The sequence below is a fragment of the Anguilla rostrata genome, chromosome 4 (genome assembly GCF_018555375.3).
Source record: "Anguilla rostrata isolate EN2019 chromosome 4, ASM1855537v3, whole genome shotgun sequence".
Lineage (NCBI taxonomy): Eukaryota > Metazoa > Chordata > Actinopteri > Anguilliformes > Anguillidae > Anguilla > Anguilla rostrata.
The window spans coordinates 66,515,719-66,541,159 of NC_057936.1; the positions used below are offsets into that span (position 1 = coordinate 66,515,719).

Consider the following 25,441-nt stretch of genomic DNA (forward strand, 5'->3'; position numbering starts at 1 on the left):
GCCATTCTGTAAAAACCTAAATGAGTAAGTTATAAATGATCACAAAATAAGGGCAACAGAAATTCCGTGATAAAAAAAATCTAATTTAGGATGACAAGTGTTCATGGCACCCGTTCCACTTAGTTTTGAAATAATGAAGGCAACAATCAATTAAACCAGACGTGTTCCCACACGGTATATTAAGGAGGCAATAAAGGTGTTATTAAAACTATGCAAAACGTTTTTAAAATTTTTTTTTTTAAATATTTGTGTTTAGCTTAATTTTCAAAAGCAAATCAGAATCCCGTGCCCATTGTAGGCTATTATAATCTTGTGCGTCCGATGACGTACCCAAAGTATTTTGTTGTTGTCAAATCATACGTTTACGTGCAGTAACTTCCAATCACCGGCAGAATTTTGTCAACGGCTCTTATCAACACTAAATATTTACCTCCGCGGGTTACGGCCTCGGTCCAGACAAAAGCGGCGCTGTCCCGCGCGGGTTTTTCGCGCACATGCGGAATGGCTGCCTTTCGGGCTGAACAAACACGTCGATTGCAGTCCGCGGGGGCAAGACAAAACACACCCGAATAAACAAAAGTGGGAAAAGTCAACCTTTTCGCCTGTTTACATCAACGGGAACGGTGTCCCACTGCATTGTTCAAGAGGATCCGCTATTCATTTCACCCCCACCCCATCCCATTCAAGTCGCCAATCAGATAGGCCTAGGCTGTGGCGAAAAACTCTGCCCCCCGGAGATGCGTGACTTTGGGAAGGGGCTACCCAAGTTAAACGAAATCACACAGCCGACAAATAGCAAAAAAAAAAAAAAAAAAACATTTCCCAACAGGAAAAATATGTTGGGGGGTTCCCCGGCTTCAAAACGTGCGATCAAGCGTTCCTGCCTCCTCGGGACGAGTCCTCCAGTCGTTTACTAGAGAGAAAACACATCCAAAGCGTGTAGAAAGCTGGCGGTTTGGACTTTTTTTTTTTTTTAGAAAACTGTTAAATTGAACTACGATCCAGAATAAAAGTAGGCGCATTTCTTTGTATAATAAACAAACTAGGTACGTTTCTATTCCTGTCAGAGTTGTAGTTATTTTACTATTAAAATGTCTAATGCAGCCAGTTCCTTGATAAGCTGCTGCACGTATGTAAGTGTCTGTAATTGTTTTTCATTCATAAAGTGATGTCAGCTGAAGACCGATTCTCTGATAGGCCTCGTCTTCATCCAACCTGATTCCTGGTTGGTTTTTTTATGTTTTGTTTGCTGGGACTGGGTGTCCGGTACAAGTGGGCTGGGTTTGGAGTTAGTGTTGAGGAACGGAGAGGGAGAGACCGCACTAGTTCGCTGCGCAATTCCGTTGGAGTTTCAGTAGCACCAGCGCGGCAGGGGTGGAAGCCTCTTGACAAATTCGGGATACTCGACCGACTCGGGACAAACTAAATTCGCCTGATCAGCGACCAGCATCTCATCCATGATCCGACTGCTCGTAAACTCCTGGAATCTACCGGCCCCTGAAAAGGACAACTTTGTTTAGTTTGAATCCAGCCTCGGTGTTTTGTAACTTACGATTTAATTTAGTGTGCACTTGATTTCCCCGTTTTTTTTCTGCTTCGCTTTTTTTTTGCACCATTGTCTGCGGAAGCAAGGACAGGAACATTTCAAGTGTTTTCGTTTTTTTTGCTCAGTGTGATATTTCTGCAAGGTAAGTTTCCACGAAAGCACCGTAGATTCCTGAAAGTAGCCTTCTGCGTAGGCTACTGTGACATGTACACGGGACTTCACGAGGTACATGAGACAAATGTCATATCACGAAGCTAGAATCAGTTACTTTGTCCAAAAATTAATACGCGAATTTTGTATTTGGCGTGGACACAAATTTTGTATTTCCACGATGTTTGCTGAACGGTCGCGAAGCCAATATCTGTGGAAAATCGCTGTATTTAACATTGAGGAAAAATTAAGCGTAACTCGCAGAATAAAGAATAATTGCCTTTGAAATGGTTGCCAACGTAAGGGGATGGGGTTTTGTGGTTTACAACTCTAGGAAGCGACGGGTTTCAAACACATTTCAGTCAAGCTGGGGCTAGCAGGAGTTACAACTTAAGTTTTTTTTTTTTTTTTTTTTTTACTTTTCACGACCGCTTAATATAAAGGACAAACTTTTAAAGAAGTTTAAAAGTGGCCTACGAGCGTCAGAGAGTGTGAGCGGCCGCTGAGACGAAGCGTCTCGCTCGGCATTCTCGCAGGCGAGTTCCCATGCACCCTGGAGCGACCCACCGCGCTCCGGACCAGCCCGGACACAATTAGCATTTGTAGGCTGCTCCTTCCTCAGCGTTCGCATGCATTATTTATGGTTCTCTTTTTAAACCAGCCATCTACGCAAAGACGGCGGAGATTAATGATCTGATACAAAGGTAATGATCTGAATTATTGACGCGGGGTGGGGTGGGGGTTTGTCTGAATCTTCCGCAATTGAGCGGTATCCCAAGAAGCCCGCTGTCCGGGCACCTGCGCGAGCCGCTGGCCACCATCCCGTAAGTCCCCGAGCGCCGATGGGTCGTGTTCTTTATTTTGGAGTTGACAACCAAATTTTCTTTATCCAATTAGACAGTTTAAGAATAGGCAGTGATCGTTTAACTGACAGAACCCACTCCCTAATAAGCAGTTGCAATTACGAGCAGACAGCTTTACCTTCTATTGAAACATTGAAAACGTGTACACTCGCGCGGTTGTGTTGCTCGTGCGCTCGAAAGACGTATTTTTTATTTTTTGCGAGAAACTAAAAAGTGTCTCGGGCGTTCATCAAAACAAAAGTGAAATCACAAAACAATTAGTACTATTATCAAATTAACATAAGATTTTGTTTGTTTGCTTTGCGTTCGCTTCCTCTCAGATTTTGTGAAATTCAACAGCATAAGCATCCGAACAAGGTTAAATAGCCTGATACTTCGAAACCGACTGTTTCCGACAAAAAATAGAGTTTCGGGTGTTCTGTGTTGTGATTAGGAGCACAACCCTGCCTGGCAATTAGAATATGAATTTGAATCACTGAATATTGTAACAAAGTGAACCCGCACTACCTCTCTCGCTTTCTCACAGAGTCTCATTCCTGGACACTGGATAATGAACAAAAAAAAAAAAACTCTGAAAATGGGAATGTCTGTGTTGCATACCGTAACTAAACCTCGATTTGCATATGAAAACTCGAGCTGAAAGAATTCCACCAGTGTTGCTATAGCCATTTATACATCCTAAAAACGTCCTCCACTGGAAAGCGACAGTCCCCTGCGCGCAAACAGTTTACGTCGCCGAGCCTTTGTCCGGGCAGATGGGACATACAAACGCCCTGGAAGTTTTTTCCGTGAGCGCATCTCGACCGGAATATGACTTCAGTTAAGCAGCCACTCGCCTCAGCCCCGTCTGCACACGCTAACAGTAGACTAATGGTCTGGATGTGCCAGTTCTGGTATTTAATTAATAATAATTTAACGGGCAGTGAAAATAATATTTAAAAAATCGGGATAGCGTTTGTCCTCGTGAGTCCCCTCTGGCTCTTTGATTAATCAAATGCGAAGTGACCGAAACGTTGCCGTTATGACCGAAACGTTGCCGTTATGACCGAAACGTTGCCGTTATGACCTGTCCTGGACTTTAATCAGTGGAGTATCAACGGGGAGGCGTTGGGGTTCGCTCCCGTTGCTTTATTGGGGGGTGTTTGTCGTCTGTGCGGCGTTTCTCCTTTACAATGGGAGCAGTGAAGTGTCTGTCCGCTCGCAGCCGCCGTCGTGTGAATGCGTCGCTTGTACTTGAGCAGTAGAATGCGCTGCCCTACCGACCTGACCTAGCCCGCAAGTAACATTCCAGGGTGCTGTGCTAACTCCGCACTTAAAGATCACACCCCCAGCCTCGCACGCACACCACACACACACACACTCACAAGCGCACACACACACACACACACACACACACACACAAGCGCACACACACCCACACACACCCACACACACACACACACACACTCACAAGCGCACACACACCCATACACACACCCACACACACACACACACATACACACACACACACCCATACACACACACACACACACACTCACAAGCGCACACACACCCATACACACCCATACACACACACACATACACACACACACTCACACTCATACACACACACACACACACATACACACGCACAAATATACATACACACGCACACACACACACACACACACTCATACACACACACCCACGCACACATACACACACCCATACACACACACACACACACACGCACACTCATACTCCTAGCCTGTAGCTCGCTGTCTGTCACGGCCCCCCAGCGGGGGTTCTGGGGGTTCCTCTCGCCCTGCTCCTCGCCCCCTGTCCCGGGACGGCCCAGATAAGAGGGGGGCTGTGAGGCCAGGCGAGCAGGCTGCCGCCCCCCCCCAGTCTGAAACGGCCGTGTTTGTGCTGAAATTACAGCGTCCCTTTTCATGCTAATGCGCTCCATGTGGCCGTCTGGAGGGGCGCTGCCCCCCAAAGACCTTTTTTGAGGGGGGGGGGGCGGGGTGTTTGTGGGAATGACCGACCTGTATCTGGCCACCACCCCTGATCTGCTGTGTACACACACACACACTCACTCTCACACACACACACACACACACACACACACACTCCTTCTCTCACATGCACACACACACACACTCACTCTCTCACATGCACACACACACACACACTCTCACAGTCCATTTATACAGCTCAGAATTTCACTGAAGCATTTCAACCTGAGTGCTTTGCTGAAATGAACAGCAATGCCTCAGCTGGGAGGCAACCCCAGAGCTGTGAGCTCAGCATCCTGAGTGCTGTGCCACACTCACACCGCATGCTGCTGCTGTGCCACACTCTCACCGCTGCTGTGCCACACTCTCACCGCATGCTGCTGCTGTGCCACACTCTCACCGCTGCTGTGCCACACTCTCACCGCATGCCGCTGCTGTGCCACACTCTCACCGCATGCCACTGCTGTGCCACACTGTGCCACACTCGCCCCGCATGCCGCTGTCACTGCTGCCTCTCTTCATCCCTCCATCTCTCTCTCACAATCAAGAGTGCTTCAGTTTCCATCTAAACAAAAAATAAAATAAATAAATATAAAAATGAACATGTGAGACGGGATAAATGAGCTGACAGGCCTGTGGTGAGCCCAGCGTTCACATTTTCCCTCCCCAAATTACACTCACCCGTCCCCCTGCTCTGTAATTAAACATTAGGCTCGATTTGTTCCAGATGCCAACTTTTGAAGTTTAAAGCGTCAGGGTTTTATTTTGATGGGGACCCTGAGAACCTGTGCTTCTCCCCCGTGGGTGCGGTAAATCCAACCCATACCAGACCCAGCCCAGCCCAGCCCACACCAGAACCAGCCAGACCCAGCCCAACCCACACCAGAACCAGCCAGACCCAACCCAGCCCACACCAGAACCAGATTCTGGGAGATGAGGACAGGGTTGAGTTATTACGATGGGTAAATTCTGCTGGCAGTTCTTGTGCAAACCTCATGAAAACTAGTCTAATCCGGTCACTCAGTCAGCAGTGAGGATAGCACATACACCTGACCTGATAGGTCGCTCATACTCACAGACTCCACCCACTTAGCCTGACAGACTCCTCCTCTTCTGCCTGACACACTCCTCCCCCTCAGCCTGACAGACTCCTCCCCCTCAGCCTGACAGACTCCTCCCCCTCAGCCTGACAGGCTCCTCCCCCTAAGCGTGACAGGCTCCTATTTCTCCCACTCTGTGGAGTTAAGATAATGAAGACATCTTTGTTTACACTGAAGCTGCTTATATGCCTTTTTAACCACAGTCCAGAGAGAGAGCAACCAGTGGCTGTAACAGTGTCTACCCACCCAGCGCTGACTTTAAAAAAAGAGAGAATTTCACAGATTTAATCTAATAATTACTTTTATAAGTTCTCACTGAAGACCATTTATTTTCATGTTTGTTTTACTGTGAACTATAATTATATCTACAGTGTTTGTCTCTTACGTTTACTACTTTAACAGTAAACTGGATTTTTTCTGACACTGCTTGCATGTTTTACTTTGCTAATATTTGCCAATCGTACGTCATTTCAAGAAAGCTTGTCAGATTGAAATAAAAGCAGGAGTGAGAAAGGGAGATAGACAGTGAAAGGAGAAAGAGGAGAGAGTGAAAGGGCGAGAGGAGGGGGGAGGGAGAGAACGATAGAGAAAGGGAGAGGAGAGAGAGAGAGAGTGTAAGTGAATGAGTAAGAGAGCGAGCAATGCAGGTCCTTTTTCCGTAAGCGTTCCCCCCCCCTCCTCCCCCCGTCAGATAAAAGCATTTAGTCTGACTGTTTTATCTGTGTTTATATCACAAAGCTCAACACCACCAAAACACTGCTGAGAAGTCAAGAGGCACTAAGGGCTTCTTCCTGCTCTAAGTATTTTATTTTAAATAATAAATACAGACAGAAAGCACCCCCCCCCTCTACTCCTCCTCCCTCTGCAGCTTTCATTGCCTGCCCCCCCCACTTCCCCCCCTGCCCTGACCCCACAGCCCCCCCCCTTTCACACGGATCTAAAAGAGAGACACAAATTAGCCATTTCAATTTCCAAGAGATTACAATGAAATGCTCTCATCCTGGGAGGGGTGTTGGGGAGGGGGGGGGGCTGAACGTCTCTTTTGTAGGGGGTCATTAAAAGGACAGGCCTTGTTTCACTGGCGGTAAACGGCACTAAAGCAGTGGGATAATCGCCCATCATTACTCTGATTAAATCAGCAGGGATTTGCTTCCCCTAAACTGGCGATCGATGTGGCAGGATCGATTCAGCACAGGGGCTGTGTTCCGGGGATCTGCTCCTGCTGCGTCCGGCCGTCTGCTGACACACTGCGCTGCGCCGCTCACTGTGCACACACTGTCTCACACACTGTGCTCACTGCACAGTCTCACACACTGTGCTCACAGTCTCACACACTGCGCTCACTGTGCACAGTCTCACACACTGCACTGCGCTCACAGTCTCACACACTGCGCTCACTGTGCACAGTCTCACACACTGCACTGCGCTCACAGTCTCACACACTGCGCTCACAGTCTCACACACTGCGCTGTGCTCACAGTCCCACACACATTTGTCAGTTGTCTGAGTGTAGGTGTTGTCAGTTGTCAGAGTTTGGGTGTTGTCAGTTGTCAGAATGTAGGTGTTGTCAGTTGTCAGAGTTTGGGTGTTGTCAGTTGTCAGAGTTTGGGTGTTGTCAGTTGTCAGAGTGTGAGTGTTGTCAGCTGTCCGAGTGTAGGTGTTGTCAGCTGTCCGAGTGTGGGTGTTGTCAGTTGTCCGAGTGTAGGTGTTGTCAGTTGTCTGAGTGTAGGTGTTGTCAGTTGTCAGAGTTTGGGTGTTGTCAGTTGTCAGAATGTAGGTGTTGTCAGTTGTCAGAGTGTGGGTGTTGTCAGTTGTCAGAGTGTGAGTGTTGTCAGCTGTCCGAGTGTAGGTGTTGTCAGCTGTCCGAGTGTAGGTGTTGTCAGTTGTCCGAGTGTAGGTGCTGTCAGTTGTCCGAGTGTAGGTGTTGTCAGCTGTCCGAGTGTAGGTGCTGTCAGTTGTCCGAGTGTAGGTGTTGTCAGTTGACATCTTTGGTCACTTGGCTGTACGTTGCTGGTCATGTACTGTGGCTGAAGGGACCTGATCCCTGTGCCTTCTCTCAGCTGTCTGGGGGAGAACGGTCCGTTTCCTGAGGCTGCTCCTGGTTCTGACTGGGTTCACCTGGGTCTGTGTGTTTCAGGATGAGGCTGCTCCTGGTTCTGACCGGGTTCACCTGGGTCTGTGTGTTTCAGGATGAGGCTGCTCCTGGTTCTGACCGGGTTCACCTGGGTCTGTGTGTTTCAGGATGAGGCTGCTCCTGGTTCTGACCGGGTTCATCTGGGTCTGTGTGTTTCAGGATGAGGCTGCTCCTGGTTCTGGTTCCGGTCGTGTTTCTGGTGGGCGGTGTCAGGGCCCAGAAGCTCCCGACGCGAGACGAGGAGCTGTTCCAGATGCAGGTTCGGGACAAGGCCCTGTTCCACGACTCCTCAGTGGTCCCAGACGGGGCGGAGATCAGTGGCTACCTCTTCAGGGACACGCCAAAAAGGTATGTCCCATGCACCCCCCTGCAGGTACACCCCCCACCCCCCCGCCCCCACAGCACACCACAAAAAAACACCCTCTTTGTGCCAAGTAGACATGTTTTTAAAATACTTGAAGAAGTTGCATGATGGGATACCACCTTCCCGTGAGCAGGAATGTGGGTTTAATGAGGCTGGAGGGCAGTCCGTGCAGGAGAGGAGCGGAGAGTCTCATAATTGAATTAGCGTCTCTTTGACATAATGGTGCCCCCACACACTCGCAGCCTGCCGCACTTTCGCTCTGACCCCTGTCAGTCATCAGCGTAATGAGCCTGCCGGCCTGCTTCTGTCGGCACGGGAACCGGGGGGGCCGGGGGGGCTGCTAGAGTTAATGACTCAGAACCTGATGACGCACTCACTCTCTCACACACCCATACACTCACTCACTCATGCTCTCACTCACGCTACACTCTCACTTTATTATAATTTCATTGCTGTAGCTTAGCTGGGTATTTATATTGCCAGTTCTATAGCCTAGCTGGGTGTTTATATTGCCAGTGCTGTAGCCTAGCTGGGTGTTTATAACACCAGTGCTGTAGCCTAGCTGGGTGTTTATAATGCCAGTGCTGTAGCCTAGCTGGGTGTTTATAGTGCCAGTGCTGTAGCTGAGCTGGGTGTTTATAATGCCAGTGCTGTAGCCTAGCTGGGTGTTTATAGTGCCAGTGCTGTAGCTGAGCTGGGTGTTTATAATGCCAGTGCTGTAGCCTAGCTGGGTGTTTATAGTGCCAGTGCTGTAGCTGAGCTGGGTGTTTATAATGCCAGTGCTGTAGCTGAGCTGGGTGTTTATAATGCCAGTGCTGTAGCCTAGCTGGGTGTTTATAGTGCCAGTGCTGTAGCTGAGCTGGGAAAGGAGCAGCTTTCCTTCAGAGGTGGTACTTTTGGACGCAGCGGTCTGGGCCCTTATGCTGTGGCTGCCATCTTTTCTCAGGTACTACTTTGTGGTGGAAGAAGATAACACGCCCCTGTCCGTTACCGTGACGCCGTGCGATGCCCCCCTGGAGTGGAAGCTGACTCTGCAGGAGCTTCCGGAAGAGTCCAGCGGAGAGGGCTCAGGTGAGTAACGCTACATCCCGGAGAGGGAGGGGGGTGGAGGGGGGGGGGGGGGTGAGGGGCGGGGGGGCAGCTTGTGTTTAACTGGCCGTCAATCACTATTGAGGCTGAGAACGCGGTGCCTGCACAGCTCTGTGAGAGACACAGAGAAACAGGGAGAGAACTACAGAAACAGAGAGGATAGAGGGAGGGAGAGTGAGGAAGGATAGGGAGGGAGAGAGTAAGAGAGAGAGAGAGAGAGAGAAAGCTGGTAGATGGAGGCGATTGAGAATGAGGAAGAAGAGGGAGAGTAACCATTTTGGGGGAAGAGGATTCCCTCCAAGAAAGGAAAAAAAGGAAAGAATTCCCCCCAATAAAATGAGAGATTTGCTGAGAATGCTGTCTGCTCTTCCCCTGCGATCACAATCATCTCTCTGCATATTTGGATTGCAACGGTTGTGATCCTCTTACATTTCACCCCCCTCCCCCAGCCTTAAAACAGCCCTCTGCCCCCCGAAACCCCCGCCCCCCCCTCGCCCCCCCCACCATCTGGACCATCTCTCAAACACAGGAAGTGCATGTGTGTCCCCGCTCCCCCCGGAGCTGGCCTCTGTGCAGCTGAAAGCTGAGCTCCGTCTCGCCCCAGACGTATCCCACAATGCACTGCGCTCCAGTTCAGCCGCCGTATGCTGGGAGAGCAGTGACACGGTTACACACGCGGGCCGCCAAATTCACGTTTCCCCGTTTGCGTTCCCGTTCCCGGCGCTGTCTGGGCTGGGGAGAGCCGCCTGGCTCTGTCGGGGCGGCCCGCGTAGCGTGGCGCTCTGGCGAAAGGTCAGGGGACGTTTGCGAAACGTTACGGGGCTGTTGCGGAAGGTCAGGCGACGTTTGCGAAACGTTGCGGAGCTGTTGCGGTAAGGTTCGGGGCGCTGGTTGCCCCGGCAGCGGGGGCAGGCGAGGGTGTCTTTCAGCAGCTCTCTAAATTACACTCTGCTGATGAAAGCTAAACTTGCTCGCCCTCCCCAGGAAAGGGGGTCCCTCTCTCTCCCTCTTAGTCTCATACTCCCTCTTTCTCTCTCTCTCTCTCTCTCCCTCTTTCTCTCTCTCACTCTTAGTCTCATACTCCCTCTCTCTCACTCTTAGTCTCATTCTCCCTCTTTCTCTCTCTCTCTCTCTCTCCCTCTTTCTCTCTCTCACTCTTAGTCTCATACTCCCTCTCTCTCACTCTTAGTCTCATTCTCCCTCTTTCTCTCTCTCTCTCTCTCTCCCTCTTTCTCTCTCTCTCACTCTTAGTCTCATTCTCCCTCTCTCTTTCTTTTTCATACTTTAGGGCAGTGGCAGTGTGTTGAGTATAGGCAGGGGGGGTGTTGGGTAGGGGCAGTGCGGTGTGCTGGGTAGGGGCAGTGGGGTGTGTTGGGTAGGGGCAGTGGGGCTGTGTTGGGTAGGGGCAGTGCGGTGTGCTGGGTAGGGGCAGTGGGGGTGTGTTGGGTAGGGGCAGTGCGGTGTGCTGGGTAGGGGCAGTGGAGGTGTGTTGAGTACGGGCAGGGGGTGTGTTGGGTAGGCGCAGTGTGGTGTGCTGGGTAGGGGCAGTGGAGGTGTGTTGGGTAGGGGCAGTGGCAGTGGGCTCTGTTGGGTAGGGGCAGTGCAGTGTGCTGGGTAGGGGCAGTGGGGCTGTGTTGGGTAGGGGCAGTGTGGTGTGCTGGGTAGGGGCAGTGGAGGTGTGCTGAGTAGGGGCAGTGGAGGTGTGTTGGGTAGGGGCAGTGGGGGTTCTCTTTGGCTTGGCTCGTGATACTGTTTGCAGGGAATCGTTCTCCAGGCTGCAAACTCAATATTATTTTATCCCCAGTTTAAAAAAAATACAAATAAAAATACATTAAAAAAAATTCTGTTATGAAAACATGGTACGCAGGAAGGCGGCGGAGCTGTGCCAGGAGAAACAGCGGCCTGGACAGACTGACGGCTCCAGGCGTCGGCTCGTAAATGAGTAATCGCACCCGCGGCCAAACGTCTCTGTGACTTCATCAGAACCTGCAGGTCTGACCGGGTCTAAAAGCTGGCTTTATGAGCAGCACGGCCTGTGCACCTCGCAAATCCCGGGAAACCAGGGAGAAGGCCAGAGAGGGGAGAGCACAATCATCTGTTAAAGCACAAATAAATGCATTCATTTACAAAAAATGAATGAACTGCTTCTAAAAACCGGACTTGTCAGAGCTTAGTCGCACAACAAATTAGCTCCTGTTGCTGGTGCTGGAGTGTTTTCACAGATTTTTATTGATGGTTTTTGTGTGGGTGGAACTAAAGGCCTTGTGTTGTTTTTGCTTCTTTAATGGTGAAGTGTTGGAAATGCTATTAGCGATGATGGTAACAGAACTTCCCTTTCAGGAACAGGGCACTGTGTTGTGCTGCTTTCTGTGAGTGTTTCACGCGGTGTGTAAAAATCCACTCTGTGGCATCGCTACAAGGCCAACAACACTGAATTAATACAGAAGGAATGAATAGAGTCGTTTTTCCTGGATTGCAGGATATTTATGGGAAAATCCTCACGGGAAAATCCTCACGTTATGAAAATCCTCACGTTATGGCTTTTTGTGTGCGTGCGTGTGTGCGCGTGTGTGTGTGTGTGTGTGACTCCTGCAGGTCAGGCCGAGCCGCTGGATCAGCAGAAGCTGCAGGTGACGGCGGACGAGGGCACGGAGCTCTTCTCCTACAAGGGGAACGACGTGGAGTCCTACGTCTCGTCCAGCTCCCCGTCCGGCCTGTACCAGCTGGAGCTGCTGTCCACCGAGAAGGACAGCCACTTCCAGGCGTACGCCAGCACCACGCCGGAGTCGGACCAGCCGTACCCAGAGCTGCCGTACGACCCGCGCGTGGACGTCACCTCGCTGGGCCGCACCACGCTCACGCTGGCCTGGAAGCCCACGCCCACGGCTGCGCAGCTGGGGCAGCCGGTGCAGTACTGCGTGGTCGTCAGCCAGGAGCACAACTTCAAGAGCCTGTGCGCGGTGGAGGCCAAGCTGGGCGCGGACGAAGCCTTCATGAGCGTCCCCAAACCGGGCCGCGACTTCAGCCCCTTCGACTTCGCCCACTTCGGCTTCGCGCCCGAGCGCAACGACCTGGGCAGGGACCGCCCGGCGCCGGCGCCCCGCGCCCCCGCCTACTCCCCCCGGGCGGCGCGGCCCGACATCCGCAAGGTCTGCATCGGCAACAAGAACATCTTCACCGTGTCGGAGCTGAAGCCGGACACGCAGTACTACTTCGACGTGTTCGCCGTCAACGGCGCCACCAACATGAGCACCGCCTACGTGGGCACCTTCGCCCGCACCAAGGAGGAGGCCAAGCAGAAGACCCTGGAGCTGAAGGACGGCAAGGTCACCGACGTCTTCATCAAGAGGAAGGGCAGCAAGTTCCTCCGCTTCGCCCCCGTCTCGTCCCACCAGAAGGTGACCTTCTACCTGCACTCCTGCCTGGACTCCGTGCAGGTGCAGGTGCGGCGCGACGGGAAGCTGGTCCTGTCCCAGAATGCCGAGGGGGTGCGGCAGTTCCAGCTGAGGGGCAAGCCCAAGGCCAAGTACCTGATCCGGCTGCGGGGGAGCCGGAAGGGGGCCTCCATGCTGAAGGTCCTGGCCAGCACCCGGCCCAACAAGCAGCCGTTCCCCTCCCTGCCCGAGGACACCCGCATCAAAGCCTTCGACAAGCTGCGCACCTGCAGCTCGGTGACCGTGGCCTGGCTCGGCACGCAGGACCGCCACAAGTTCTGCGTGTACCGGCGCGAGGTGGACCCGGGCCAGGGCGAGGACCAGCGCCGGCGCGAGCAGAACCAGTGCGCCGGGCCCCAGGCCCGCAAGAAGTCCGACAAGGTCCTGTGCAAGTACTTCCACAGCCCCAACCTGCAGAAGGCCGTCACCACGGAAACGATAAGGGGCCTGCAGCCGGGGAAGGCCTACCTGCTGGACGTGTACGCCGTGGGTCACGGGGGACACTCCGTCAAGTACCAGAGCAAGGTCGTCAAGACCAGGAAGTTCTGTTAATGACTCCTGTACATAATAAATATATTATAAATATATATATATATATATAAATATATGGAGAAAAAAAAAGAAGATTATTTAACTCTGAGTGGCAGCGATATTCTACTTAAGAGCGTACAGTACATGCAGGCCGCAGCCTGGGGTGGGGGGGGGTGGGGAGGGGGTCTTATGGCAGCAGCCTGGGGGGGGGGTCTTGTGGCAGTGGTCGGGTTGTTTTTAGGGACATGTCAACGTTGTACATGTTTGTGTCACTCCTGGGATTTTAAGACTGCTTGGGTGTGGGGGTTTGGGGAGGGGCCTAGGCCAGGGGCGGGGTGCTGTCAGGGTCAAATGTGTCCTGAGAAGGATAGTCACGACACCACCCCTTTGCCAGGGGGATGGAGGGATTGTGGGGTGGGGAGGTTGGGGTGGAGGGGTTGGTGGTTGGGGGCGGAGGGGGTGCAGAATGCCATCTCGTCTGTCATCATTCTGTGTTTTTTCTTCACCAGTGCATGAACTTTGCATTTGTTGGTCGGCTGGTCGGTCGGTTGGCAGCTCATTTGGTCTGTCAGTCGGTTGGTCGGTCAGGCGGTCAGCTGGTCGGTCGGCAGATCGGCTGGTCGGCTGGTCGGTCGGTTGGCAGCTCATTTGGTCTGTCAGTCGGTTGGTCGGTCAGGCGGTCTGTTGGTCAGTGCGGCAGTCCAGCTGGTCGGCTGGTTGGTCGGTCGGTCAGCAGGTCGAAAGATCAGCAGGTCGGCTGGTCGGTTGGTCGATTGGCAGGTTGGTGGGTTCTGCAGTGAGTCCCTGGCTGGCCTGCATATGCAGCACTGCGTGTTAGAAGAGTTTTAAATTATTTTATACCTTTTTATTTTTTTTGTTTGTTTGTTTTTGTAATGATGATTATTAAAATTGTAAATGTATGAAGAAACGGATGTTCCATGGTGCTGTGCATCCACGTTCTCCCAAGATTCCTGTCTGCTCTCCTGGAAATGCTTTGTTCCCATGATGGAGGTCAGTGTGTTATGATCCTGTCTCCTGTGTACAGAGTTGTCCTACCAATATCCATGTACATAAAATCAACTAAATATATATAACAAGTAAAGACCACATGATCATTTGTGTGTGTGTCTATGTGCGTGTGTGGGTATATATGCGTGTGTGTATGTGTGTGTGTGTGTGTGTGGGTATATATGCGTGTGTGTGTGTGTGTGTGTGTGTTCGTGCACGTTTGATCTTTTTTTGGAGCTGTCATGGATATAACAACAGCTATCCAAAGGCTCCTTACTGTGTGCAAATTCAAAGCGGATATGCTGGATTAGACTGACTTGGCACAAAGTTCTTGGGAGGAATAAGCTTGGAATGTCTTGGAAGTACACTGGGAGATCAAGTCGGCTTTGCAGGCAGAATCAGGTACTGGTTCATTCCTTTATTGAAGTGCACTTGATACAGAATATATGTACTGTCTGAAGAGATGGTGCATCCAATCACCATATACCATAGACATAGTTATCAACCCCCCCCCGCCTCCCCACCCCACCCCGACTGCCTTACCCTTCCTTGGGAAGGGAGGTGCCCCCCCCTCCCCGAAGCCTAAGACCCTTACATGTTCGTCGTAGCTCTTAATAATTAAAGAGTGCAGCTAATAGCCAGTCCTTAAGGCCCCATTAGCATGTGTGCTTTGCTTAGCCTGTTAGCGCTGCTCCAGGAGGATTACAGGGGGACCAGAGAAAGGCGTTTACGAGACCTACGGGGGAGGGGGCAGGACTGGGTACCCCTCCAGCCTTGGCCTGCCTCTCTCTTTCTTCCCCGTATGGCAGTTTAGCCAAATTCAGTTCAATTCCACATCACTCACTGGCATGAAATACACTCGGGAAATATTGCCAAAGAAAACAGAAGTATTACAAACCCCTCTCCCCTGCTCTCTCTCTCTCTCCCTCTCTCGGTCACTGTCTCTCTCTCTCTCTCTCTTAGATGCACATACAAGCTTAGTATTTAGCAGTAGCTGCGGTTTAGCAGTAGACGTACCTACTGTACAGGTTTAGCATTTAGCAGTCACTGCAGATGCATGTTTAGCCTAAAGACACACATACAGGTTTAGCATTCAGCAGTAGCTGCAGATGCATGTTTAGCATTGGACACACATACAGCTTTAGCGCTGCAGATTTGGTTTAGTTGCAGGGGAACCCCCCTCCTCTCTCACACAGATCCCAGGCCAGGGTGTGCTGATACCCCTCTCTCCTCTCTCCTCTCTCCTCTGCATCAGAGTGCTCACATGTGGAAGGGTTTACTCAGCCACGGCTGTTTATAAACAGGCAGACCAAGCTCTCTGCATGCAGGACACGCACAGGAATACCCAACCAGCTGAGCTCATAAAACACTCTGTAACTGGCTAAAGTTCTGCTCTATATTATTATTATTATTATTATTATCATCACGTTTTATGTTGGTTTTGGGACTGTGACTGCTGATTATTTTTTATTTCATCTTTTGAGATCTGAAAGGGTTTCTGGAATCTGTGTTTTTTTTAGGGGGGGCGAGGGGAGTGGTGTTTAAGGTAGTCTCAGGGGGGAGGGTGGGGGGAGGGAGGGGGTCACCATCGGGGGGACAGGAAGTGGAGTGGGGGCCTTGATGGAGGTCTGCTGAAGGAGACAGACAGTGGAGCTGGTTCCCAGATGAACCTCCAGGTGTCCACGTTCCTGCACTAACCAAAACATGAACTCATGCAGTTTGGACGACTGTGCAAGGCAGCATTTGTGCAACATTTGGGGGGGGCGGGCGGGGGGGGGCAGGGGGACAACATGAAATATATACTTTTTCAGCCAAGTGAGCTTGGCAGACTGAGGCTTCTGACTCAGGGCAGCAGCAGCAGCCATTAGGAATGAAAATATTTGCTTTTTTGCTAGAAAAAAGTGAAGGAAAATGTAAAAGTATTTATGTGTGAGAAATGTTCTGGTGAGCTGGGAGAGTGGGAGGATGTGTGGCTTTCAAAGGCCACTGGCAGTCAGGGACACACAACTGATCCAAACCTACTGCTGATCTGTAGAACATGCACACACACACACACTTACAAACTCACTCACACACACACACATACGAACACACCAATCTCATCACAAATTATGCCATGCAATAACCTTTTAACCAATCACATAACAAATAAAGTCATGCAATAACCTTTCAACCAATCACATCGCAAATAAAGCATGTTGATCTGCTCACATGATGTTACTCAAATTCACCGCTTCTGTTTATGAATTATTTTTGTATTTTTGAGATGATTCTGTCGCCGCGCCGAGAGTTCATCCGATTTAGGCCGTGTCTGAGTTTCATTTTCGCCCATTCATGTTTCAAGTTACACGTTCGCGGTCAGCTTAAACTCATAAAAGTGAAAAGCCAAGTTCACCGAAATGGGGGTGGGGGGGGGGAGGAACCTGTGATACATGTGAGCCTTTTCCAGTTAAGCAAATTATGTTTGCCTTTACAAAAAGTAAATAGAATCGGTCCTTTTTTGATTCCCAGGATTTGCCCGGGGGCAAAGACATGGTATTAATCGTTTTGGAGGGGGTGGGGTTGGGGGGGGGGGATGTTTTTGTGATTTGTTGTGCGAGGGGTTGTGCGTTCCCTCGTCAGCGGCTGGACATGTGGTTTGCGTTGGGGGTCATGTCAGTGTGATTTGTTCCGGATTGGTTGTCACTAACTGCCCAGTGTCTGCCGGCCCGGCGTGGGGGGGGGGGGGCGCAGAAAGGTGGAAATTACCAGCCCATAATATGAGCGGCATGTGTAACCAGGCAACCGAGGTTTGGACACAGGCCCCGCCCCCAAGCCAGGATTAGCCGGATTGGACCAGACCGGCGTTGATATATCCGATGGACATGCAGTGATTTTACATAAACACCCGCACCAAGATCAACACAGTGTTTAAGTCAGGAAAAACACCCCACAAAAATGCTATACAACCTATAACTATAACTATAAAGTATAAAACTTCATCTCAAGCACGCCTGCGTGTAGGTCAGAGTTGTCATATTAAATTTTTCCAATTTTCAGGAAACCCTCCCCCCCAGTTTCTGCCCATGTTCACTGTCCTTTACAATCCCGACAATCCACTGTCGTATGTGTATGTTTATTTTTGAATGCATTCACTGCTCAAAGTCTGCTTTTATCACAGGGCTGCAAGTGGGGGAAATGTGACTTTAGTTTATAAGCTTATCAGTTAAAAACACATGAACATCTCTTTAAAAAAAAAAAAAAAAATATTTATATATATATATATATATATATATATATATATATATATGTATATGTATATGTTTTTCAAATTTAACCACATCAGCATTATGGAAATCTGCCGTAATGTATTTCACATGGAGTTTGCTGGGTTTCCGAAACCCTCCCCTCCACATGTTTTTGCATTTGATTTGAAAATTCAACCTTAACCTTACATGATGAGCCTGACCAGGCTGCTCATAACCTTACAGCACTATGAGCCTGACCAGGCTGCTCATAACCTTACAGCACTATGAGCCTGACCAGGCTGCTCATAACCTTACAGCACTATGAGCCTGACCAGGCTGCTCATAACCTGACAGCACTATGAGCCTGACCAGGCTGCTCATAACCTTACAGCACGATGAGCCTGACCAGGCTGCTCATAACCTTACAGCACGATGAGCCTGACCAGGCTGCTCATAACCTTACAGCACTATGAGCCTGACCAGGCTGCTCATAACCTTACATTATGAGCCTGACCAGGCTGCTCATAACCTTACATTATGAGCCTGACCAAGCTGCTCATTACCTTACATTATGAGTCTTACAGTACCTGGTGGAATCTATCCATTCATCATCCATCGTCTATACCTGTTTATTACTGGTCAGGGTTGGGTGAGGTGCTGGAGCCTATCCCAGTACGTGTAAGTGCTGTTACTGTGAAGTGGAAACGTCTGGGAGCAACAACAGCTCAGCCGTGAAGCAGTAGGCCACACAAGCTCACAGAACGAGACCGCAGAGTGCGTAGCACATAAAAATCATCTGTCCTCACTCGCAACACCAACTACAGAGTTAAAAACTACCTCTGGAAACAACATCAGCACAAGAACTGATTGTTCAGAGCTTTATGAAATGGGTTTCCACGGCCGAGCAGCCATGCACAAGCCCAAGATCATCATACGCAATGCCAAGCGTTGGCTGGATTGGTGTAAAGCACACCGCCATTGGACTCTGGAGCAGTGGAAAGGCGTGATGAATCACACGTCGCTATCTGGCGGTCTGACTGACAAATCTGGGTTTGGCGGAATGCACGGTGCCAACTGCAGTTTGGTGGAGGAGGAATAGTGGTCTTGGGCTCTTTTTCGTGGTTTGGGCTAGGCCCCTTAGTTCCAGTGAAGGGAAAGCATGCAATGACATTCTAGAGAATTGTTTGCTTCCAACTTTGTGGCAACAATTTGGGGAAGGCCTTTTCCTGTTTTAGCATGACAATGCTCCCGTGCACAAAGCAAGGTCCATAAAATAAACGGTTTGCTGAGTTTGGTGGGGAAGAAGTGGACTGGCCTGCACAGAGCCCGGACCTCAACCCCATAAAACACCTCTGGGGTGAATTGGAATGGCGACTGTGCGCCAGGCCTTATCGCCCAACATCAGTGCCCTAAACCTCACTGTGGCTGAATGGAAGTGATGCCCTGTAGCTATGTTCCAAAATCAAAACTGGAAAACCTTCCCAGAACAGTAGAGGTTGTTACAGCAGCAACGTGGGGGTGGGGGGGGTGGAGTCCAACTCCATAATAATGCCCATGGTTTTGGAATGGGATGCTCAACAAGAACTTATGGATGCGATGTTCAGGTGTCCACATACTTTTGTAAATGTAGTGCATCTCAACGGGTTCTGCAGATTCAGGGGTCTGTGCAGCATATTGTCTTAGAATGCCACCATGATTCACTGAGTCGGTGAGTCATAGCAATATGATCACATGGTCTGCATTCGACCAATCATGGGACATGTGAGCCCAGCTGGGTCTGTTAAGGCTTTGTTAAAATTGTGGGAGGAAGCCACAGAGGTAAACATAGAAAAACTCTGCAAACAACACACACACGCACACATGCACACACACACACACACACACACACACACACACACACACACACACACACACAAGCACGCACACACGCACACACAGCTCATGTGCAAGTGTTTATCATGTTATTGTACTAATGATTCTCACACAGAATGGGGTATTTTACAAAGCTAAAAAATCTGGACTCGCACAATCAAGCCAAGATTCATTTCCTCTGATTTTAGCCTTGAATTGGATTGGGCCTGTCAGATCTCTTGTGTGCCCGTACATGTGTCCCAGAGCTATTTTTAGATGCGTGTTAAACACCTGGAAGCTGACGCAGATGTTTCCGGCGTTGGGAACGACAGAATCACAACGTGCTAATCGCGCACCGATGCCAGCATGATGCCAGCATGCGCAAAACTCCACCTAAAGGGTGATTTAGAGCTCTGGTCAAGATTTGGGTTGCCAGATTTTTTTTTTCATTCAAGATGTCCTGGCTGAATTTGTATTCCCCCCCCCCCCACCCCCTTCAGATTTGCACTGATTTACGAAGTTGAATGGAACTGGCAGACTAGCCAAAGGAAACCGCATACCCCTTCAGCTGTGAAACTGTTTCTGGTTGAGTTTTAAATTCTACTTCGGCGAAACGTGCAAAAGATAATAAATCAACTGATCCGTGATCAGCAGTCCTCCCCCGAGGTGCTTCATGAACACGGACCTATAGCACAGGGACTCCGGGGCCAGAATCTTCTGAATGGAACAGAAAGCGAATTTCCCCCAGTGTTATGGCGGAATCGAAACATTGGGCTGGATTCAATCAAATTTTTTGTCCATAATTTTTCTCACTATTAAATGCAAGATTTTCCTTTTTCTTTAACTTCACCAAACACAGAATAGCGAGTTTAGTGATGGCCAGAATGAACTCGCCAAACTTCACTAATGAAGCGGAAAGACGCGCATTAAAAACATGTGTTTATAAGTTAAAATTAAGGACACGTACTGATTAATTGTAGGCCGTTGGCCCAGGAGGAGATGACTCTGGTGTTCTTCATCCAAAAACCCCCCAGGTGCATGTTAACCTAACGGGTGACGTAAGCTCTACCTGGCAGCGGAGATGACCAGTGAGATTACAGGGAGATAAGAGCCCGGATATGATAACGCTCCACGCACGAAGACATTTCCCATCCTGCTAACGGGACACCGCCGTATTTACGATTCCTGGCTGCACACAGTGCACGTGGACTCACACATTATGGTAATGAAGATGATAACGTCACGACGGCGAATAAAGCAGTAGGCTAAAATAAACTCAGCTGAACACAGATGTGTAATATGTAACATGTAAATAAATTACAAGTAAAACCGCAAAAAGACCAAAACAAAGCACAGAAAATCATAATGATAGTTAATATAATTCACAATGAATCAGACCAATGACTTTGTTTATTAGGATTGAATTACAGTTATTGTTCTGATTCATTGTGAATTATATTAATTATCACTACGATTATGTGATTTGTTTTGGTCTTTCTGCTGTTTTTTATTATTTATTTTTTACCTGTAATTGAAAAAACCTCAAGTTTACCACAATATGCACGCCATGCTTCATGACAGTGGTTAAATTGGCAACTTAACCATTGTAACTTTCAGCGCGACACTTTCCCACAATCGATTCAGAAAAAATCCAGCTTTATAAATCAGACGATAAAATGGTAAGTACAGAACAGTATGGATCAGTCTATTTTACGCAACCGCAGCGCGAGGTAGACTGGAGGAGCCTTCGGGGACTGTGGGAGGTCAGCGCGAGGAGCATCCCTAGAGCTCCCTGGAATGAGAGGCTCCAGGCTACAAACTTTCGACCAATCAGAGCGCTGCGCTGCTCGCACTGTAGCGAGAACAATATGGAAGTGGGACCAGGAGTGAAAGATCGAGAGAAAACCCCGCAGATTTTCAGCCACAGTGAATCCCAATGTCACACACTCGCTCTCTGTAAAATGATTATCTGCTGTCACGCTAGGAGCGCTTTCTGAGTAATGACAATGTTGGGTATGTACGTGCCGGACAGGTTCGTACTCAAGTCCTCTAAAGTCCAAGATGGAATCGGGCTTTACACCGCCAGACGGGTGAAAAAGGTTTGTTTTTATTTCAGCGGAACATGTGAACAGCTGTTTAAAAAGCATGAATTACGGGCGATGAACGTGCTGAAAATTGTTAATGTACTGGAGCGAAACGGTTGCTAACATGTTTTCGCGATTCGCTTATTTCACGCAGACAGACTACCTTGTGTCTGCTGACGTGAGGTGCCACGTAGCTGCTGCGGCTAACAAGCTCGGCGAGCGAGCTAAACTGCATTTCACACCACGGTTCTGTATCTGCCTGGCTATTCTGTGTCGCTCAGCTCTTAGACGCTAATGCCAGAATGGAGAATCTTAGCACACTAAACTTGTAGTTTCCTTTCCTTGCGAGTCTTTTGAGAACTTTCACTCTTGTACACGTAGTAAACACAAAAGCGCTGCCATAGCCTACATTTCGCATTTGGCTGTTTGTCTTGGATAAATTCAAGATTCAAGAGAGTTAGCTCGATGTCAACATTCTATTTGTTATATATATATATATATATAACGATAAAATACAACGAATGTATGAGAGCACGATTTTAGGCTCCATACATTGCTATGCGATGTTTTATAAAGTTTCGAGGGATTAGTTGCTAAATGTTCTCGCGGATAGCCTGCAGCTTTTCTACTGTGAGAGCAGGGCCTCCAACGTGACAAGTTAGAAGACAGTTTAATTATTTTAATTTTTGCGAGCCCGTGATTATAAAAAAAAAAACATGCTATATCAACGTTAGTCCAATTATCTAATTTCCACTATACGGCGACGGCACAAGACCCGGTAGCATGATGGAAGCTTCAACCGCCGCTTCTTCGAGTATAACGTGGTTAATTGATCGGCTCGGCTGATCCATTGATTTAATTCCTTTCCCTGAGTCATAACGAGCAGGGAGCGCTCCGACCTGACCTGTCGCTCTCTTTGCAGGGCGAGAAGTTCGGTCCGTTCGCTGGAGAGAAGAGGATGGCTAACGAGCTAGATGATAACATGGACCCCAGGCTGATGTGGGAGGTAGGGTTACCGCACAAGGCCAGCAAGCAGATCGCCTCAACAGAGGCAGGGTTCCGATCCGGCTTGTGACAGAGTTCTCCTAACACGGTTGACATTAATACTCCAATATTGTGTGTATGCGTGTGCGTCTGCGTCTGTGTGTATAACAATACTGCTCTGTGCTGCAGATGTGCGCGTGCGTGTGTATATAACAGTGTGCTCTGCTCTGTGTTGCAGGTGTGCGTGTGTATAGTGTGTGTGTGTGTGTGTGTGTGTGTATAGTGTGTGTGTAACAGTGTGCTGTGCTCTGTGCTGCAGATGTGCGCGTGCGTGTGTATATAACAGTGTGCTCTGCTCTGTGTTGCAGGTGTGCGTGTGTATAGTGTGTGTGTAGCGTGCGTGCGTGCATGTGTAGTGTGTGTGTGTGTGTGTAACAGTGTGCTCTGCTCTGTGTTGCAGGTGTGCGTGTGTAGTGTGTGTGTATAGTGTGTGTGTAACAGTGCTGTGCTCTCTCTCGCAGGTCAGAGGGAGTAAAGGTGACGTGCTCTATGTTCTGGATGCCAGTAACCCTCGCCATGCTAACTGGCTGCGCTTCATCCACCAGGCCCCATCTCAGGAGGAGAAGAACCTGGCGGCCATCCAGGTATGGGCTTCGCAGATACACCTGTCCATTACCTCTATACAACACACACCTGTAATGGGCCTCACAATGTACACCTGTCCATTATCTCTATACATCACACACCTGTATGAGCCTCACAGACACACCTGTCTATCTATATATGCTCGTCATCAACCATACACACACCTGTAATGAGCCTCACAGACACCTGTCATTATCTCTAAACACACACCTTGTATGAGCCTCACAGAACACACCTGCTTGTGTTAGTAATAAACACCTCCTTTAGTATGAATGCCTAGGTAATATGACACACACCTGCTTGTGTGTAGGTAATATGAACACCTGCCTGTGTGTAGGTAATATGAACACCTGCTTGTGTGTAGGTAATGTAAATACCTTGGTCTATTCAACACACTTCAGTACTGCATTGCCACAGTTTGGAATGAGATTTGGCATGCTTATTTGGTCTTATATGAAAACCTTGGAACTCAAATTTCACTTGTATCAGATCATTATTAAGGGAGATATGGGCTAACGAAGTTTGGGCAAATTAGCATGACTCCATGACTGCTTGACACATCTTCATTACTAAATGTCATAGAGAAATGGTTCTTATAGCATTTTAAATGTATTTTCCAGCTCTGTTTTCGACGTATGACAGAATATAATATTGGAAGTTGATCTGCGAAAAAAAAAAAAACTATTTCAAAATGATCAAATTTTCACTGAAGTTAGATTACAATGTCATCAACACCTCCAGAAAATTTGACCTTGGGTATTTGAGTCGTTGGCGAGATGACGTTACTGATCTGGAGTGGTGTCACTTCACTAATTCCTTACAGTGTTGTGGAACATGGACGGAGTGTAGCACAGTGGGTAAGGAACTGGGCTTGTAACCGGAAGGTCGCAGGTTCGATTCCCGGGTAGGACACTGCCGTTGTACCCTTGAGCAAGGTACTTAACCGAAATTGCTTCAGTATATATCCAGCTGTATAAATGGATACAATGTAAAATGCTGTGTAAAAGTTGTGTAAGTCGCTCTGGATAAGAGCGTCTGCTAAATGCCTGTAATGTAATGTAACATGAACAGTGCTAACAGACGTAGTCAGGCACATGCAATATTTCAACTTTGAAAATTCTCTCTAGTCCCCTAACGCTGGTGTAGGTACCCCCCCCCCCCCCTTCCTCACCCCAAAAGCAAACTCTAAATAAGTTAAGAATAATATCAGTAAAGTTCATTCAGAATAATGTGAGTATCAGTGTTTGGACTGTGTTTTCAGTCATGGTTTGGTTGGTTAACATATTGCATTAGTTTGCGAAGGTAAACCATTCTTCGTCCAAACCGACCAAGCCCCCCTTTACAAATAAATAAATAAATGAAATGTTCTCTTTTAGCAGATGTGCAGTTCTGCTGTGGACACCGCAGACAGCAGAAAGCTTGTTTTATTTCAAAAGAGCCGTCTCATGGGCTAAACCCCAACGCTATACATTCCTCACCACATGTGTAATCAACTGCAATGAAGTATACCCGCTAGAAATGATTCAAATCAGCTATGAAAATTCAATATCCTCTCAGAAGGCGGGCTGTCCGCACGGAATCTGAACGCTGGGAAGTTTCACCTTTGCATGGATGTGATTTGTCAAAAAAAGAGGGAAGTAAAAAAAAAGAAAAACTAAATGAAGAGAAACTGAAGACTGGTTCCCTGTGTCCTGGGCCTGTTCCAGCATGCAGCTGTGCTAAATGCTAAGTGTGAAGTGCTAAGTGCTGTTGGGCTTCTCAAAGGAGCTTCATCCACCGCGGAAGCTCTGCGTTCCATCCAGCCCTGACATTTATTGGGGTCATTTTGTTTCCTCAGGTAAATTAATATGTGATATAATCCCTCTCGCGAAAGTAGGAAAAAGAGGTACGGCACTTTAATTGCATCAGAACCCCCCCCCCCCCCCGACCTTGGTGGGCACTTGAGTTTGATGATGACGTATTTAGGGGTTTCCCGCTCGACCTTTGACCTTAATCAAGCCGGCACTGGGGAGCGTCTGTGCGTAATGGCCCCAGGTGTCCGGCGATGGAGTTGGCGATGATTTAATGCGCTGTGGAGGAGAGGGGACTGGGGGTTGTGTTGCCATGGTGATTCCACAAACTCCATCTTGCTGGCCTTCTGCCTGCAGCCCGCCGCCATGGCGACCAGTGGGACAGCATCACGTCTAAGTGCCGGTGATGTCACACTGTTGCCTCGCAAAGCGGGAGGTTCTGGGTTCCAGGCCCGGCTGGCCCGGGCCCTCTCTGTGTGGGGGTTCCATATTCTCCCCGTGTTCACATGGGTTTCTGCCCACAGCCAAAAACATGTAGTCAGACCAAAATTTATTAAAATTACCCGCAGACAGATGATTATAGAAATGTTATTCATTTGCATTGTCCCTGATAAATTAACTGATAAATTAAATTAAATCAGTTG

At 49.0% G+C, this 25,441-nt stretch overlaps 2 protein-coding genes and 1 long non-coding RNA gene across 4 annotated transcripts in view; all 3 read left to right on the plus strand.

The window, feature by feature from the left end:
* The first annotated feature begins 1,259 nt into the window (after window positions 1-1,259).
* Window positions 1,260-13,280, plus strand: ndnf (neuron-derived neurotrophic factor). Its single transcript, XM_064334289.1, has 4 exons — window positions 1,260-1,688; window positions 7,950-8,138; window positions 9,101-9,225; window positions 11,839-13,280. The coding sequence occupies exons 2-4, from the start codon at window positions 7,951-7,953 to the stop codon at window positions 13,227-13,229; spliced, it is 1,704 nt and encodes a 567-aa protein (XP_064190359.1). The 5' UTR covers window positions 1,260-1,688; window position 7,950; the 3' UTR covers window positions 13,230-13,280.
* A 152-nt stretch (window positions 13,281-13,432) lies between these two features.
* LOC135254257 (uncharacterized) lies at window positions 13,433-14,317 on the plus strand. Its single transcript, XR_010329787.1, has 2 exons — window positions 13,433-13,839; window positions 13,945-14,317. It is a non-coding gene; the product is annotated as an uncharacterized LOC135254257 (long non-coding RNA).
* A 6,721-nt stretch (window positions 14,318-21,038) lies between these two features.
* Window positions 21,039-25,441, plus strand: part of prdm5 (PR domain containing 5) — a 35,730-nt gene continuing 31,327 nt past the window's right edge. The window contains exons 1-3 of one of the 2 annotated variants that reach the window (XM_064334338.1): window positions 21,039-21,393; window positions 22,301-22,384; window positions 22,884-23,006. In XM_064334338.1, the coding sequence (XP_064190408.1) occupies window positions 21,295-21,393; window positions 22,301-22,384; window positions 22,884-23,006 (306 nt within the window). In that variant the 5' untranslated portion in view covers window positions 21,039-21,294. The remainder of the gene's footprint in view (window positions 21,394-22,300; window positions 22,385-22,883; window positions 23,007-25,441) is intronic. The other variant, XR_010329780.1, reaches the window with a different exon arrangement.

What these genes read in the sequence shown, in the direction of transcription:
- ndnf (XM_064334289.1), top strand. Translation starts at nt 7,951, where the DNA reads ATGAGGCTGCTCCTGGTTCTGGTTCCGGTCGTGTTTCTGGTGGGCGGT. An exon ending in TTCAGGGACACGCCAAAAAG is followed by an intron (nt 8,139 to 9,100) that starts GTATGTCCCATG and finishes ATCTTTTCTCAG; the next exon opens with GTACTACTTTGTGGTGGAAG. An exon ending in GTCCAGCGGAGAGGGCTCAG is followed by an intron (nt 9,226 to 11,838) that starts GTGAGTAACGCT and finishes TGACTCCTGCAG; the next exon opens with GTCAGGCCGAGCCGCTGGAT.